At 39.3% G+C, this 18,219-nt stretch overlaps 1 protein-coding gene across 1 annotated transcript; it reads right to left on the reverse strand.

Annotated features, from left to right (window-relative positions):
* Window positions 1-902: 902 nt before the first annotated feature.
* f3a (coagulation factor IIIa) lies at window positions 903-17,219 on the reverse strand. Its single transcript, XM_062992211.1, has 6 exons — window positions 17,043-17,219; window positions 14,049-14,157; window positions 12,839-13,032; window positions 11,708-11,892; window positions 8,608-8,776; window positions 903-1,610 (listed from the first exon to the last, which is right to left on the reverse strand). The coding sequence occupies exons 1-6, from the start codon at window positions 17,122-17,124 to the stop codon at window positions 1,465-1,467; spliced, it is 885 nt and encodes a 294-aa protein (XP_062848281.1). The 5' UTR covers window positions 17,125-17,219; the 3' UTR covers window positions 903-1,464.
* Window positions 17,220-18,219: the final 1,000 nt, after the last annotated feature.

The raw sequence follows: 18,219 nt of genomic DNA on the forward strand, positions 1-18,219 counted from the left end.
AAATGTTTACAGAAATTAATGAATATACAGTAGACCCTTGAGTTACGAACGGTTTACCATACGAACATTACGAGCAATCTTTTTCAACTTAATGTACAAACAAATTTCGGATTACGAACAGAAATTCGCAAAACACATGATGTCACGAACAAGTTGACTCCACCCATCTCTCTTTCTCTCTATATATATACAGTGAGCGAACATTCGGACAGTGGACGGTGTTTTCTTTATATTTTATAAAATTCTATATTAAAATGTCCCCAGATAAGGTGCAGAGAAAGCGTTGTTTTTTGTTGTTGTATAATTACTCCTGCCAGTAGCGGTCACTGTGTATCAGACAGAGGGGACAGTGAGTGAGAGAGAAGAAGCAAGTTATTCTTTCGTCAAATTACACCTACAAAATACAACACTATTGAAATAAAGAAGGAAATAATAGAGAAATATGAGAGTTATTGTTGTTTCTGGTAGATACATTTCATATAAAAAGAAGGAAATGTATTATGGTGTATGGTACAGCACACGTACTGTACTGAAATGTGATGTGTTTATGTACAGTACTTCTGTGTATTGTTGTATATTATTGTTTATTACAGTAATGTCTATTCTATAATTTAAGATTTAAGGGAAAATATACTTGTATTTATAACAAAAAAGAGCATTTAAGACATTAGAAAGGTTAGGTAAGGGGGGGTTTGGGAGGTCTGGCACGGATTAATTCTATTTACATTATTTCTTATGGGAAAAATAGGTTTAACTAACGAACATTTTGACTTAAGAACAGAACTTCAGAACCAATTAAATTCGGAAGTCAAGGGTCCACTGTATTTCGGTTTTATGTTCACATCGACTGGTGATGTGTAGGATTAAAACAACATCAAGAAAAGCAAATGAATTTACCAGTTTATTCATAGTCACAAAACTGTAGTACCATTTTCAACAGGTTTCACACATCATTCTCAAGTTTCATATCTGCTGTCAACAAGTGTTTTGAACAAAAGTCCAGTATGTAAATCTCAGGTAAATATGACATTTCTAACATTGTATGGAATGTTTCACATCTATAAAATCTAAAAACTATAAATATGATTTTATAAACTAATATACAGATAACATTAGTAAAACCTACAAAAATAAAACATCTATAATAAAAGTAGTGTCATGTTCTTGTACAGCTGCATACACAAAGCTCCCAAATTTGAAAACAGTAACTCCTTAATCCAGCAATAAGAATAAGAATTCGGTAGTGCTTAGGAAATATTTCAACAGTAGATAACGCCAGTGATTGATAGTACCGATATGTTAGACAGTAAATCCTATAAAGTAAAAGTCTAGCTTAGTTTCATAGAAACAAAAGATTCCCAGTGTTCTCCACTGAAGTGTCGATTTAAAAGGACGAGTCCAGTTCTGTTCCATGATCCCCATGAGTGCGAGTTCCTCTGTACAGAGGAGTTTAACACACACTGCTCATACGCCCCTCAAAGGCACGCCCTCTTTCCCTTTCCTCTTTGCTTTCTGACGTCGTTTGCAGCAGATCACTGCAACAGCGATCGCCACGGCTATTAAAATCAGGATGGACAGGATGGCTGTAGCAATCACTGCTAAACTGTACTCTGGAAAAATACAGAAAACAAGAACATGAACAAGATTATTGAGTGTTTACTTACTAATCATCACATACAGACAAGAAATACTTAACCCTTTATCCTGCTACATTTGATGGGAATCTGGTGTGTTTACACCAAAAATGTCGAGAACTCTGCTACGGACGTCATCACAGACTGGACTGAATAATGAAGAATATTATTCTCTGTGCATATTTTGTTTGTTTGTGCATTTTCTACCCTTTTTCTCCCTTTTAGCGCATCTAATTGCTCGATTGCGTCATGCTTCCTCTCCACCAATGCCGATTCCCGCTCTGATTGAGGAGAACAAAGCTAACCCACGCCCCCTCCGACACATGGGCAGCAGCCGTATGCATTTTGTCACCTACACTTTGACGAGTGCAATGGGCCATCAATCAGTCAGCAGAGGTCGTAATTGCATCAGTCATGAGAGAGTCCCTATCTGGATTTAATATCCCACCCCTATCTGAACAACAGGCCAATCGTTGTTCATGTGGCTGCTCAGCTCAGCCGGCAGGCAGAACTGAGATTCGATACGATGTATTCGAGATCTCAGCTCTAATGTGCTAGCGTGTGTTTTTACTGCTGCGCCACCTGAGCAGCTATAACTTTTAGTTTAATTTAATTGTGTGTATGTTTGTGTGTAAATTCTATTTATTTAAATTATTCTCCAGACCACCCAAGAAGGATGATGGTCCTTGATGAGTCTGGTTCCTCTCAAGGTTTCTTCCTGTAATTTTAGGGAGTTTTTCTTGCCACTGTCGCCCTTGCTTTGCTCAACAGGGGTTTTTGGTCTGTTGGTCCCGGATTCTGTAAAGTTGCTTTGAGATGATGTCTACTGTAAAAAGCTCTGTACAAATAAAACTGACTTGACTTGATCTTTAATGGTGTGCTCAACCATTTTGATTGATTTTTAAAGTCTAAATACTTGGGTAAAAATAAGCTGTAATTAAATTATCTTGTTTGGGTTGTATCTACTCCTTGGCTGACATGTTTTAAACTAAAAAATATTGGTAGATGGTTTTAACAAAACAGACTTTCTAACCTTTATGTCAAATTGAAGCTGCAGCTGAAAAATCACCCATGAAAAGTTGTTTGGTTGAGGCTCATTAAATAAAATACTGTGTGCACTAGTAATAAATAATAACAGTTTGTTGTTGGTTTAGTCCCAAGACACTAAGAAATGCAAAGAAATAGTTTGTAATAATAAAATAACATTATTTTCTTGGTAAGACCAATAAAAAGTTAGGACTTACATTATAATTTTAATGATTTATCACATTTTTAAATGAAATGCAATAAAAGACAACCTTATTAAGCACAAAATAGTTTTAAACGATCTCTGCATTTACCAAATGAAAAATATCAATAATGCCAACTAGCCTCGTTTGAAAAAGGTAAGTCCCCACTTAGTGTTTTTCCTTTACGGTCTAATAACCAACTTTTCAACGTTAACTAAAGACTGGGTTCAATTATACTATCCAAGTATTGATTGCTGCCAGCACTGTTGAATCTAAATACGACTAAATAAATAAATACAAACGTTAGTATTTAGGATTTGAATCCGGTTAAAAAATCTCTACAAGCACATCACGAGTCAAGTCAAGCCAGGTCAAGTTAAATATATTTGTAAAGCGCTTTTGTTTTTTCAGTGGACATTAGGGCTGGGCAATTTTCCCGATTAATTTGGTTAATTCGCATGAACGTTTTCACCCGGTTAGAATGTGACAATCGCGATTGTTTACATACTTTATATTTTAATTAAAATACCAACATGTCACGAAGCAGAAACTGACCAGACGCCCGCGGAATATAAATCAGGGAAAATTTTATATAAAAAGGGTGAAAACAGTGTACAAAATCAGCGAAAACCAAAACAGTAAACGGAAGACAACAAGGATTATACACGGTAACGGTTAGATTCAGTAATAAGGAGGGCAAACACGATCGGCAAAACGAGACACAAACAGAAGAGTTTAATTAAGATTCACTGAATCAAACACAGCCGAACTGAATCAAAACTCCGGAGACGGTGAGCCCGATCAGGATCGGCTGAAAAATTACGAATTACATTTACTCGCGTTACTGTAATTGAGTCATTTTTTTTGTGTACTTGTACTTTTTAAAGTAGATTTTACAGCCTGTCATTTTACTTTTACAGACTCACTCAGTGGTGGAAACAGCACAGTACAGGCTCGTGTTCCTTTTAAGAAACCTGTAAAGAACTTTTTGTAGTTTTTTTCCTAATGTAAGGAGGTTCTGCTGAACATTATTTAAAATAAAAGTTGTTTGTGAGCTATTCTTAGATATAGATAGATAAGGATATAGATAATTTAGATCTATTTTGTTTTAATTATTGTTAATTATTGTGATATCGTTATTGTTATAAAGTTTGAGTCCCTTAAAAGGATAATAATAGGTGGTGCTGTTACTATTTTTGCACTTCTGCAGCCTTTAATTACAATGCAAAAAAAGAAATTTGAGTCTTATTTTAATTGCATTATACAAGAACAAAAAAAAATCGAAATCGTAATCGACAATCGGGTATAATTTTAAAATAATCGAGATTTTTTTTTTTTTTGCAAAATCGCCCAGCCCTAGTGGACATTGTCTCAAAGCAGTGTGGCAGAATCCAGGACTGACAAACCAAAAAACTCCTGCTGAGCAGCCAAGGGCAACAGTGGGAAGGAAAAAACCCCTTAAAATTCCAGGAAAAAACCCTGAGAGGAACCAGACGCAGCAGGGACCTTAATCCTCCCTAAGGGACCTGGAGGATCATTTGAATGAATTGAATCTAAACTACGGAGCCCCTTAGTAACTAACAAAAAGAAAATATGTGAAGAGCAAAATCTGTACCCTCGGTTTAGTAATCCGTACGTATGGATTTGTAAACTCTACCCACGGTTTAGTCTAGAATTGTAAATTTTTTGTCATGAAATGTCACATTTCAAATACCTGTCTTTGCCATAAAATAGCCAATACGTTGCTGATATGGCGATAAACCCAAACAAACAAACAAAACCCACGGTTTAGTAATCCATACCCACGGATTTGTAAATCGTACTCTCAGATTTAAAACCCGACCGCGGTCACGCGATCTGCACTAAAGGTTTTACTGTGCATCTAAACCCTGTTTTATGGTAATACAGTTGCGAAGCATCAAAGAGGGTAAAGCATCTCTTTACAGCTTAATATACAAAACCTACCGAGTTCTGATGCACAAACATTTAACAGAAAGAAAAGTGTGTTACAACCTATAAGTAGATGTAAAAAGTTGGAAATTAAGTCCCTCTCTGTTATTAATAAAATCTATTTATTAGATTTATTTATTTATTTATTTATTAGGGCCAGTGATAGCTTAGTGGTGAAGGTACTGGACTAGTAAACAGAAGGTTGCCGGTTTAAGCCCCGCCACCACCAAGTTTCCACTGTTGGGTCCCTGAGCAAGGCCCTTAACCCTCAATTGCTCATCGTGTTCAGCTCATTGTGTGTAAGTCGCTTTGGATAAAAGCGTCTGCTAAATGCTGAAAATGTAAAATGTAAATCTATGCATTTTTAAAAATTACTTTCCTACATACTCATTATACATACTTTTGATTATATTTTGACAACATAAAGACATAACATGATAAAATTATGCAAAAGACCAACATTTTTAAATTCCATTAAAAAACAAGTCGAATTGTTAGAGATTAATTTTAGAGGTTATTATTAGATTATTTTATTTGACTTCAAATTGTGGTCTTAAAACAACCAAATAGACACTTTATGTAGGTTTGCAATCTTATTATTCTAAATTCCTACAGTAAAATTGTTTCAAAATCACAAGGTGAGTACCAGTGTTCTTTATGATTGTGGGGGTGGCATTTGATATCAATCTGATTTTACTTTTTAATAAGTTTGCCATCCCATCACCCCAGATTCCTACAGTAAAATGTCTGAAATGTATTTCATTAATAAAAGAGTTAATGATCTTAAATAATATAGTGGAGTGATTGGATAACAATTTGATTTGCTTATTTTATTAGACCTCTAAAATATTAACACAAAATTAAAATGAACACACTTTTCTTTCTGTTAAATGTTTGTGCATCAGAACTTGGTAGGTTTTGTATATTAAGCTGTAAAGAGATGCTTTACCCTCTTCAATGCTTCGCAACTGTATTACCATAAAACAGGGTTTAGATGCACAGTAAAACCTTTAGTGCAGATAGTGTGACCGCGGTCTGATTTTAAATATGAGTGTACGATTTACAAATCCATGGGTACGGATTACTAAACCTTGTGTACGGATTACTAAACCGAGGGTACGGATTACTAAACCGAGGGTACGGATTACTAAACCGTGGGTAGAGTTTACAAATCCGTACAAATGGAGTACTAAACTGAGGGTATGGATTACTAAACCGTTCCGTACGGATTACTAAACCATGGGTAGAGTTTACAAATCCGTACGTATGGATTACTAAACCGTTCTGTACGGATTACTAAAACCATGGGTAGAGTTTACAAATCCCTATGTATGGATTACTAAACCGAGGGTAGAGTTTACAAATCCGTACGTATGGATTACTAAACCGAGGGTACGGATTACTGAACCGTTCCGTACGGATTACTAAACCATGGGTAGAGTTTACAAATCCGTACGTATGGATTACTAAACCGAGGGTACGGATTACTGAACCGTTCCGTACGGATTACTAAACCGTGGGTAGAGTTTACAAATCCATATGTACAGATTACGAAACCGAGGGTATGGATTTTGCTCTTCACATATTTTTTTTCGTTAGTGACCACTAAGGGGCTCCGTACTAAACAAACCACACATTAAAAAAATAATTTTAAACAAACTAGTGACTATTCAAACTATTCAGTCTAGTCTGTGATAAAGTCTTGATAAAGTGCGTTCTGGACATTTTAAGCGCATCAGGAAGACTTGAATGAATCAGGAAGAGCTGAATGAATCCTCCCTGAAGTGACTGACCTATCAACTAAATACAAAAAGTTGCAAAAAAAACAAAAAAAACAAAAAAAAAAAACCCAGACTTACATCTAAGGAACTGCAGGCCTTGCTCACACTAAATAAAGTGAGCATTTATACTTCCACCATTAGAAAGAGACAGGAATATGATATCCATGTGAGAGTCACAACACAAAAACACTGCTCACCAATTTGGGTTGGGAAGTTCTGTGGGCTCATGAGTCAAAAGTGGAAGTATTTTAAAGGACAAACATAACTGCGGTGACAGTGTGATGGTTTGGGGATGCTTTGCTGCTTCAGGGGTTCAGCGACGTATTTAAAATAAGCATGAAATCTATTTCCTAATGTACAGTCATCAGTCAAAGCTCATCTGGCATATGCAACAACACAAAAGCAAGTCCAGCTTTAATAGACCAAAAGAAACGAGTAAGGTTTTGGAGTAGACTGGTCATGCTGTGGTAGGACCTTAAGCAGGCAGCGTCTGCCCAACAGACCTTTGATGTGGCTGAAGAAACCAATTCTTAGCGCTCATGATAGATCACAGTATTACGCCCAGTGATTCCGGGAAAACCAGGTTAAAGCAAGTGCTTGATTTCTATTGTTACTATTAAGGGTTTGTTATTTTTACTTCGATGATATAGGTGTTGTGTAATGTTTTCTTCAATAAATAATCATTTAAAACTGTTTTGTGTTTCCTTGTCTTATATTACACAATCTGTAAAGATCTAAAACCATTTAGAAAAATGTAAACCAGGACAGGCAAATCCCTTTTACTGTATCTATTTTAATAGGAGCAGTGACCAATAGTACTTAAAGGTGAACAGTCAGATTTGGTACTTATTGTTTTATTATGGGCACTCATCTGACAAAGTGATAAATTACACTATCCCACTACCGATGGGATCCAGGGTTCAAATTCCTAGCAGACATGATGTCAGGAAAGGGAAGGCGAAGTCCCAGCATGGGACTGGTGTCCTGTTTGGGGTGTGTTACCCCTGTGCACCCAGTAATTCTGGGGATACTGGACCCACCATAGACAAAGCTGCAGTAAAACACTTCTTGAGCTCTACACCTGTGTAATGCTGACACCATTTTTGCCAATGGTTTTGAGAGTTTGTTTTACTCCCACACAGAAACCAGGACCAATTAAGAACAGCCCGTCTCTGAGATCAGCTTTTACTTACATTTTTGCACAACTCAGCAGCCTAATCATTAACTACAAAGTATTTCACATTATTACTGTAGGGTCAAAGTGACCTGAAAGAAAATCTCTGTAATTAAAGTAACGTTGTGAAAATCATCAGCATTTTATGACCTAGGTGTCATGGGTGGTGCAGAAACATACGTCCTAAGTTTGATCCTCACCTAAAGGCATGTGTGTTTCCCCTATGTGCTTCAGTTTTCTCCAGAGTTTACTGTATGATAGTGCAGTTGTAGCCTAGTGGTTAAGGTACTGGTCCAGTAATCAGAAGGTTGCCAGTTCAAGTAAATGTTCTCCTTGTTTTTCCTGTTTGTTCATTGTTTATTCGTTCCCTGTATTACTAATTGTACTCTGTAAGCATCTTTGGGTTGTTGAAAAGCAATATATAAATGTGATGTATTATTATTATTATTATTAAGCCCCACCAATGCCAGGTTGCCACTGTTGGGCAAAGCCCATAACCCTTAATTGCTTAGATCGTATACTGTCACAAGTGTAAAATGATTTCTGACCTGACCATAGTGGTATAAGCTACTTTATCCTGGTCAGGGTCTGGTTGAGTCCAGTTTTCCTGAAACATCTGAGTGCAATGCAGTAACACACCCCAGACAGGAGGCCAATCCATCACGGGGCCTCAGGCATCCCACCCTCCTCAGAGGTAGCCAATCATGTCTGTATGTATACATTAAATAGTTCCCAGCAGTAATGGTTGAGCGTATTTTCCTGCTGCGCCCTCTGAAGCTACTTCTTTCCTTAATATACAAAGGTTTATTAACAATGATCACATATCAAACACAGCTCACCTTCAAAAATAGACGTGTTCCCCTCAGGAGAGCACTTAACGTTACTGATCTCGCCCAGCTGTTTGCCAATGCTGCGGGAAGGAATGTAGGCCTGCACGGTAAAGCAGTAGCTCTGGCCTCGGTCCAGATCTGTTAGCTCTATCACGCTGCTCGTACTGAACTTCTCTTTCTGTAAAAAAAAAAACACAATGCAACGTTACATGTGCAATTTCATTGTTTTATCATTTTTTTAAGCAATTTTAAAGGCTAAATCAGTGCATGTTTAGGAGTCTCACACGATAACGAGATTGGCATACACCGAAGTTCATGGACTGATTCCAGGAAGAAAAAGTACTTGAGGTAACTCCAAGTTCATTAAAAAATATGCAGCATGTAAAAAAAACTCATCAAGGCATGATAGGTCTCACGTTCCTTTTGAGATCAGGTAAGGGTGCTAGTTTGGATTTATCTTGTTTAATTTGTGCTGTCTTTGAGGGTGGAAGGGGATATGACTGAACAGCCTAGATATCGAAGGTGCACTTTCAAGTGCGCTCTCAGTGTCGGTCCAAGTCCAGATACAAATACGGAGGCTTGTATCAGGAAGGGCATCTGGTGTAAAAAACTGAGCCAAATCAGGACAGCGGTAGCTCGGTGGTTAAGATACTCAACTCCTAATTAAAGGTTGCAGGTTCAAGCCTCACTACTGCCAGGCTGGCACTGTTGGGCTCCTGAGCATGGCTCTTAACGCTCAATTGCTCAAACTGTATACAGAATTATTGTAAGTCACTTTAGGTAAAGGCGTCAGCTAAATGCTGGGTCCTGGGTTCGATCCCCAGGTGGGGCGGTCCGGGTCCTTTCTGTGCAGAGTTTGCATGTTCTCCCTGCGTGGGTTTCCTCCCACAGTCCAAAAACATGCAGTCAGGTTAATTGGAGACACTAAATTGCCCTATAGTTGTGTGTGTGTGTGTGTCTGCCCTGCGATGAACTGGCGCCCTGTCCAGGGTGCTACTGTGTGCCTTGCATCCATTGAAAAGCTGGAATAGGCTCCAGCACCCCCCTGCAACCCTGTTTGGATAAGCGGTTAAGAAAGAGAAGAAAGAAATCACCCATGTGAAAAAGGAATTACCCTCTAAACCTAATAACTGGTTGTGCCACCCCTGGCAGTAACAACTGCAATCGAGTCATTTACATCGGGGTTTTTCCTTGGGTGGGTCAAGAGCCAAAAAATGGGTCACAGAGAAAAATAATAGTAATTAAAAGTAATTAAATTTTAACAGGCACATAATAAACAACACAAAATAAACTTGTACACAAACGCTTCCTTGTGGAGGCTTTACAATACATATTGTACACTACAGTGGGACCAGTTTGCCACCAATTTCATTAATTAAGTATATTTCGTTTTGGTGCATTGTTTGTGTTGCCTGGGTTGTGGTAATAATCATGGACAAAATGTGGGTCGCTTGAAAAAAGTTTGAAAAGCGCTGCATTACATCACTGTGCAGGAATTCGGACCCACTTTTCTTTGCAGAACTGTTTTAATCCGGCTACATTGAAGGGTTTTCAAGCGTGAATGGTGTTTAAGGTCGTGCCACAGTATCTCAGCGTGATTCAGGTCAGGACATTGACTTAACCAGTGCCAAACCTTTTTTTTTTTTTTTTTTTTACAATGGGCAGTTGTAGCCTAGTACTAACCAGGTACTGGACTAGTAAGCAGAAGGTTGCTGGTTCAAACCACACCACTGCTAGGTTGCCACTGTTGAGCCCTTGAGCAAGGCCCTTAACCCTAAATTGCTTGGACTGTACACTGTAAGTCGCTTTGGAAGTGTATGCTAAATACCATATATCTATATATTATTTTTTGAGCCATTCAGAGATGGACTTGCTTGACCTCTATGACAGCTGTACAGAAATGAGAACATGCTTTATTAGTGCTGTCATTTCATAAGCAGCTTCATCCTGGTCAGGATGGTGATCTGGTGGAGCTAAAAACCCTGAGAACAAGCAGGAATAAAGCCTGGACAGGGCTCCAATCCATCGCAATCCTCGTTTTTTAGTGCTGCCAATCCACCTCCTGGAGTTTTGGGACGTGGATGGAAATCTGAGTACCAGGTAGAAAGTAGAATTTTGCTTATTTGTAGATGAGATAAAATAGCCTTTTATTATCCTACAGGGGGAAATTTGCAACATTACAGCAGCTTTAAGAATAAAGATATAAAATGTTTATACATATATATATATAAAAAAAAAATGAAATGTCAAAGTATATAAAAAGATAAAAAAATTACAAAGCTCAACAAATATTGCACTGTTTATATTATATTTGATAAGATTAATGTTATCGGAATACATTTTCTTTCCGCACGGTGGCTCAGTGGGTAGCACTGTCGCCTCACAGCAAAAAGGACCTGAGTCAGATCCCCTGGCAGGGCGTTTCCCGGGTCCGTTCTGTGCGGCATTTGCATGTTCTCCCCGTGTCTGCGTGGGTTTCCACTGGGAGCTCCGGTTTCCTCCCACAGTCCAAAAGCATGCACTCAGGTTAATTGGAGATACTGAATTGCCCTATAACTGAATGGGTGTGTGTGCATGTGTGTGTGTGTGTGTGTGTGTACGTATGTAGGTCAACCCTGTGATGGACTGGCGCCCCTTCCAGGGTGTTACTGTGTGCCTTGCGCCCATTGAAAAGCTGAAAGTGAAGTAAATGAATGAATTTTCTTTCCTATTTTAATTGTAAGATTAAACTTAGACTAATAAGCAACATGAATGACTTTGTTTGTTTTATCTATTAACCAAGTGTGCCAATTATTCAGAAGCTGAATTATAAATACACGTCCATATGGATCAGGCGGCGCTTTCTTTTGATGTGGTGTAAATCACTTAAGTTTATCTCTAGTCAGAGTAAGAAAGTGTTGCTCTATAATAAACTCGTTTGAATACCATTGTAACAAAAGGCATTTTTGCTATCAGTGAATTCTGTTAAACATTAAACCGTCGTTCACTGATAACTGTGGGACCGTATCTGGGAAATATGAAAAAAATGCCTTTCACTTACATGGGTGTAACTTTAATGATTTACTTATATTTACAACATAAACCATATTATTTACCAGCTATCTCTTACCTGCCCGGAGCTCTTTGCTTTCCTGTAAACGACCTTATACTGCAGATCATCTTTGAAGATTTCCCGAATAGTCAGCCGCTTCTTCTGTTCATTGAAGACAGCCGTGGCAATATCCGTTACATAGAGGGTAATTTTCCGCTCGCCATTGTTCACCTCGATCTTAAAATCAGGTCTGCTGATGTTAGCTAAGGAAAAAAAAGCCCCAGACGATGTTTACCATGGGTGTATTACACCGAACAGCCATAACATTAAAACCACCTCCTTGTTTCTACAAGCACTGTCCATGTTATCAGCTCCACTTACCATATAGAAGCACTTTGTAGTTCTACAATTACTGACTGTAGTCCATCTGTTTCTCTGCATGCTTTGTTAGCCCCCTTTCCCCCTGTTCTTCAATGGTCAGGACCCCCACAGGACCACCACAGAGCAGGTATTATTTAGGTGGTGGATCATTCTCAGCACTGCAGTGACACTGACATGGTGGTGGTGTGTTAGTGTGTGTTGTGCTGGTATGAGTGGATAAGACACAGCAGCGCTGCTGGAGTTTTTAAACACCTCACTGTCACTGCTGGACTGAGAATAGTCCACCGACCAAAAATATCCAGCCAACAGCGCCCTGTGACCACTGATGAAGGTCTAGAAGATGACCGACTCAAACAGCAGCAATAGATGAGCGATCGTCTCTGACTTTACATCTACAAGGTGGACCAACTAGGTAGGAGTGTCTAATAGGGTGGACAGTGAGTGGACACGGTATTTCAAAACTCCAGCAGCGCTGCTGTGTCTGATCCACTCATACCAGCACAACACACACTAACACACCACCACCATGTCAGTGTCACTGCAGTGCTGAGAATGATCCACCACCCAAATAATACCTGCTCTGTGGTGGTCCTGTGGGGGTCCTGACCATTGAAGAACAGCATGAAAGGGGGCTAACAAAGTACGTAGAGAAACAGATGGACTACAGTCAGTAATTGTAGAGCTACAAAGTGCTTCTATATGGTAAGTGGAGCTGATAAAATGGACAGTGAGTGTAGAAACCAGGAGGTGGTTTTAATGTTATGGCTGATCAGTGTATATTTCACTGTTAAATATGATACATTAAAAGCTTTTTTTTTAGAAACCTACTGTCTTTATAGGGACAGAACCAGCTAGACGTTGAATGGGGGAACTCGACCAGGTCTGAGGTTTCACCCCGCATGGGTTCTGACAGCACGTCTGCATTGTAGCTGCCTTTCAGGTCTTGAAGTCCGGCCGTCAGATCGCATTCAGTTTCGTTCGTCCTGATGCAAAGAGGAAGCCTTTGTCTGTTCTCTCCCTGTCTGGAATTGAAATATTGAACCAAGTTTAAGCTTCTAATGCAGAACACAAGTTCTTAAACGTAAGTACGGCATGCTGAAACATGTAAAGGGTGTGGATTTTACCATACCTGTACACTGACTGCCTGTAACAATCCAAATAAAGCCTAATCATTGCCCTTGTCTTGTGTCCTGGTTTATATAAACCTGCAGCATTGTGAACCCACTGTATGCCAAAGTCTATTTTGAAACTCAACACTTCAACATGGACTAAGTCAACCTATGGTATTGACCCCGTATGTTGGGTTAATTTTTAACCCATTTTGTGAATAATAAATGCTAGTTGCTGGGCTAAAAACATTCATGGTTCTGTCAAAATCTCTATTTTTGACCCCATCAACCCAAACTAACACTACAAGAACGCTACCAACAATAAAACAAAATCATTAGCAATATAAACACAACCGGACTGTATGTAAATTGGTGGGTATGTAGCTAATAAAATATTCTTTATCTATTATTTTTTTTTTAAAGATATTTTATTTATGCTTTCTCTCCCTTTCAGCGCTTCCAATTGCCTGATTGCGTCCATGCTTCCTCTCCACCAATGCCGATCCCTGCTCTGATTGAGGAGAACGAAGCTAACCCACGCCCCCTCCGACACCTGGGCAGCAGCCGTATGCATCTTATCACCTACACTTTCACGAGTGCAGTGCAGCTCAGCGTTGTGTACGGAGAGACACACCCTGAGAGCACTCTTTTCTCATTTCTGTGCAGGCGCCATCAATCGTAATCGTAATTGCATTGGTTATGAGAGAGAGACCCCATCCGGCTTAGTCCCGCCCATATCTGAACAACAGGCCAATCGTTGTTCATGTGGCCGCTCAGCCTTAGCCGGTAGCCAGAGCTGATATTCGATACGATGTATTCCAGATCCCAGCTTTGGTTCCAGCGTGTGCTTTTACCGCTGCGCCACCTGAGCGGCTTCTTTATCTTTTGTTAATACTTCCTCTAACGTTAATAAGACAAACATGACGTACTTTGAGTACTCCACAGTGTATGAATAGTTTGTTGGTTTAGGCCTCCAAGTCAGTAAAGTCTTGAAATTGCTGGAAACCCACGTGACGTCCTGAGCGGTTGGATAAGAACCTGCAAACAGAAATGCACTGTTAGAAAAAAAATCTACTATATAGTTCTTTGGATGACGAATGATGTAGGTCAAATGGAAAGAGTAAAAGTATGACATTATTTCCAGATTATTTAAGCTAACTATAATGGAGAACTAGGATATTTCACAATACTACTGTAACTTGGCTCATCTGCTGAATGAATTCGGTAGTGAGTCATGTTAAGAGTTGCGTCCTTATTGTTGCCGACAGAAACACCACAGAGGCGCAGATGACTGACAATCACCTGCGACTCGTGAGCATTAATTTGCTCCAGGTGGAAGTTCTTCTATATATGCCGGTTTTCCCATTTCATATTTGCCAACTCCTTTGGTGATGCTGAGCTGCTTGGTCTGGGTTTGTAGTCTGTATCCTTCTGTCAGATTGTTTTGGGCCTCACAATAGAACTGCCCTAGAAGAGTGCATTTACCTTTTATATTTAAAAGGTCATTTAAACCATATTTATTTGATAATACAGCTATAAGTGTCTGTTTGCATAATAGAACATTGTGTCTTTGAGTGTAGAATTGAATCTGGATCCAATATTCTAAATAAGATAAAATGTTATTTGCAAAATAACAGGACAGACAGTTGATATGAAAATTCACCTTTAGTTTGACTTTTAATCTGTGCAATTCAATCGAAAAACAAACAGAAATCACTTAGCGTGGAAAAACATGTTTAGCGTGGTTGCATAAGTGTGGTTATGTTCAAAAATGAACATTTAAGCTCATGTTAAATAGTAGTCTATACCTGCCATTAATTACAGTGACTCTATCTCCAGGTAAAGTTCAGCTCTTCTAGCAGGATTTTCCTGACCATCTTACTAAGTTCCATTTTACTGCGGCCAACCATCAAAGGGATCTCGTTGTTTAAAATATCCAAAACTGATGAAAAGACGAGAAGAAAACTGGTCTTGGTGGCTGCCAAGAGGCCGACAGCAACATTAAAGGAGCTGCAAGAATTTCAGGTTGTGTAAATGCGACAACAATCTCATGTGTCCTTCAAATGTCTGGACTGTGGGGCAGGGTGGCAGGAAAAACATGCAAGACCTGATATATTTTAAAATATAAAATCCTGCATGTGGGAAAATCTGTTTAATGAGGTACGTTAGACTAATAAAAACAACACCATTATCACAGTGAAGCATGGAGGTGGCAGCATTATGCTTTAGGACTGTTTGTCCTCAGTTGGAACTGGAGCTTTAGTTAAGGTGGAGGGAATTATAAACAGTTCCAAATATCAGTTTATTCCTCTGGCTTTTGCCAGAAAGACGAAGAGGAATTTCAGCTTTCAGCATGATAAGCATACCTCCACATCAACAAAGGAATAGATCACCAGAAGAAGATTAAAGTTATGAATTTAACTGAATCCATCCCGAAATTTTGTGGGGTGACATGAAGACCAGGAGATGACCTCACAACTAGTCTGATTTGGAGCGCTCTTGCAGGGAAGAGTGGGCACAAAATGCCAAGTCAAAAAGACTGAATGTTGTTATATAATCAAAAGGTGGTTCAACAAAGTATTAGTTTAAGGGTGTGCATATTTATAAAACAAACAAACAAGATTTTAAAGTGTTTTTCAGTTGTACTGTACACATTTTAAGTCACATTAAAGGTGAAAATGATTCATTTTGGTTTCATTTATTTACATCACAAAACCCTGACATTTTAACACGGGTGTGTAATATGTTTACATTCAGTGTATGATTGTATAAATCACAGAAATGTGCTAGAATGTGAAGCTATAATTTGGCACTGGTACCAAAGCAGGTACTAGTCCAGCAATCAGAAGATCGCTGGTTCAAGCCCCACCACTGCCATGTTATCGCTGTTAGATCCTTTGCAAAGCAAAGCAGCCAAACATTTGACAGCACACGGTCACAGTATTAAGTGGCCATAAAATGTCATGAAAGTAGAAATAATCAATAATAATTGAAGTTATTAATTTAACTACATCCAACCAGAAAATCTATGGGGTGACCTGAAAAGGGCTGTGCCCAGGAGATGCCCTCCCAATCAGACTGATTTGGAGCGCCCTTGCAAGGAAGAGTGGGCAAAGAATGCCAAGTCAAGGTGTGCCATGATGATAGACTCTATATATTATAATCAAAAGGTGCATCAACAAAGTATTAGTGTATATATATATATATATATATATATATATATATATATATATTGTATATAATAATATAGTATATATAATTTTTAAGATTAATTTGTTCACATTAAAGGTAAAAAGTTCTGAAATTATTCATTTTGGTCTCATTGTGAAATGTACTAGAGTGTGAAGCTCTAATTTGGCACTGGTACCAAAGCAGGTACTAGTCCAGCAATCAGAAGGTGGTTGGTTCAAGCCCCACCACTGCCATGTTATCACTGTTAGATTATTTGCAAAGCAATCAGACTGATTTGGAGCGCCCTTGCAAGGAAGAGTGGGCAAAGAATGCCATGTCAAGGTGTGCCACGATGATAGACTCTATATATAATAATCAAAAGGTGCATCAACAAAGTATTAGTGTATATATATATATATATATATATATATATATATAGTGTATATAATAATATAGTATATATAATTTTTAAGATTAATTTGTTCACATTAAAGGTAAAAAGTTCTGAAATTATTCATTTTGGTCTCATTGTGAAATGTACTAGAGTGTGAAGCTCTAATTTGGCACTGGCACCAAAGCAGGTACTAGTCCAGCAATCAGAAGGTGGTTGGTTCAAGCCCCACCACTGCCATGTTATCACTGTTAGATTATTTGCAAACAAAGTAGTCAAATATTTTAATAGCACACGGTCACAGTATTAAGTGGCCATAAAATGTCATAAAAGTATAAATAATCACAGCCAGCAGTCTCACCTGAAGCAGCCTGTATCAGCAGCAGCACCATCACACACACCAGAACACACAGCACACTGTACTGGGTCTCTTTACTCCTCATTTTACCCACGCTGGCTCAAGTTTAAGTCTCAGTGTTACTGAATGAACCGAAACTCCCGGGAGCAGCTGATAGTTCCTCTGGAGAGACTTATATATTAATAAATATAAACTCAGACATGTACCATGCCCTCAGTGCACCTGAATTCTAATGATCGGAGTCCGGCTGTAGCGCTGTATAAATCCGGGAGTGGAGACCAGCTCATCCGCCCTCATTGGTCACAATAGAAACCGAGCACGTAACTGTTGACCATATAAGGTCATCCGCTTCAGTTCGCATTCGCCGCGTTTTGACAATCATGGAGGTCCACTTGAATTTTACTGACCGAATGAACGCAGTGATTGCTCACATCTTTCCCAAATATCCACAGCTTCACTTCAAATCTGAAGTTTACACACGCCTGCACGTTTGCCATGTATGCCACACTAGTCTTAGCATTTCCAAAATGTACATTTACGGCATTTAGCAGATGCTTTTATCCAAAGCGACTCACAGTACTGTGACAGTATATTGTCTAAGCAATTGAGGGTTAAGGGCCTTGCTTAAGGGCCCAGCATTGACAACCTGGTAGTTGTGGGGCTTAAACCAGCAGCCTCCTAGTTACTAGTCCAGTACCTTAACAGGTAGGCTACAACTAGGGTCGCCAACTTTCAGAACTGGAAATAAGGAACACCCTGGGCTGGCGGAGGGTATAGGGTGGGGGGTGGGATGGCAGGTGTTTACCTGACCAGCAGCCTCCTAGTTACTAGTCCAGTACCTTAACAGGTAGGCTACAACTAGGGTCGCCAACTTTCGTGTTTACCTGACCAGCAGCCTCCTAGTTACTAGTCCAGTACCTTAACAGGTAGGCTACAACTAGGGTCACCAACTTTCAGAACTGGAAATAAGGAACACCCTGGGCTGGCGGGTTGGCGGAGGGTATAGGGTGGGGGGTGGGATGGCAGGTGTTTACCTGACCAGCAGCCTCCTAGTTACTAGTCCAGTACCTTAACAGGTAGGCTACAACTAGGGTCGCCAACTTTCAGAACTGGAAATAAGGAACACCCTGGGCTGGCGGGTTGGCGGATGGTATAGGGTGGGGGGTGGGTTGGCAGGTGT

Source organism: Trichomycterus rosablanca, chromosome 3, assembly GCF_030014385.1.
Source record: "Trichomycterus rosablanca isolate fTriRos1 chromosome 3, fTriRos1.hap1, whole genome shotgun sequence".
Taxonomy (NCBI): Eukaryota; Metazoa; Chordata; class Actinopteri; order Siluriformes; family Trichomycteridae; genus Trichomycterus; species Trichomycterus rosablanca.

Coding starts and splice junctions, on each gene's coding strand:
- f3a (XM_062992211.1), bottom strand. CDS start 17,124: ATGAGGAGTAAAGAGACCCAGTACAGTGTGCTGTGTGTTCTGGTGTGT. Junction 13,033..14,048: donor TACACTGTGGAGTACTCAAA/GTACGTCATGTT, acceptor TTTCAATTCCAG/ACAGGGAGAGAACAGACAAA. Junction 1,611..8,607: donor GAACACGTCTATTTTTGAAG/GTGAGCTGTGTT, acceptor GTATTTTTCCAG/AGTACAGTTTAGCAGTGATT.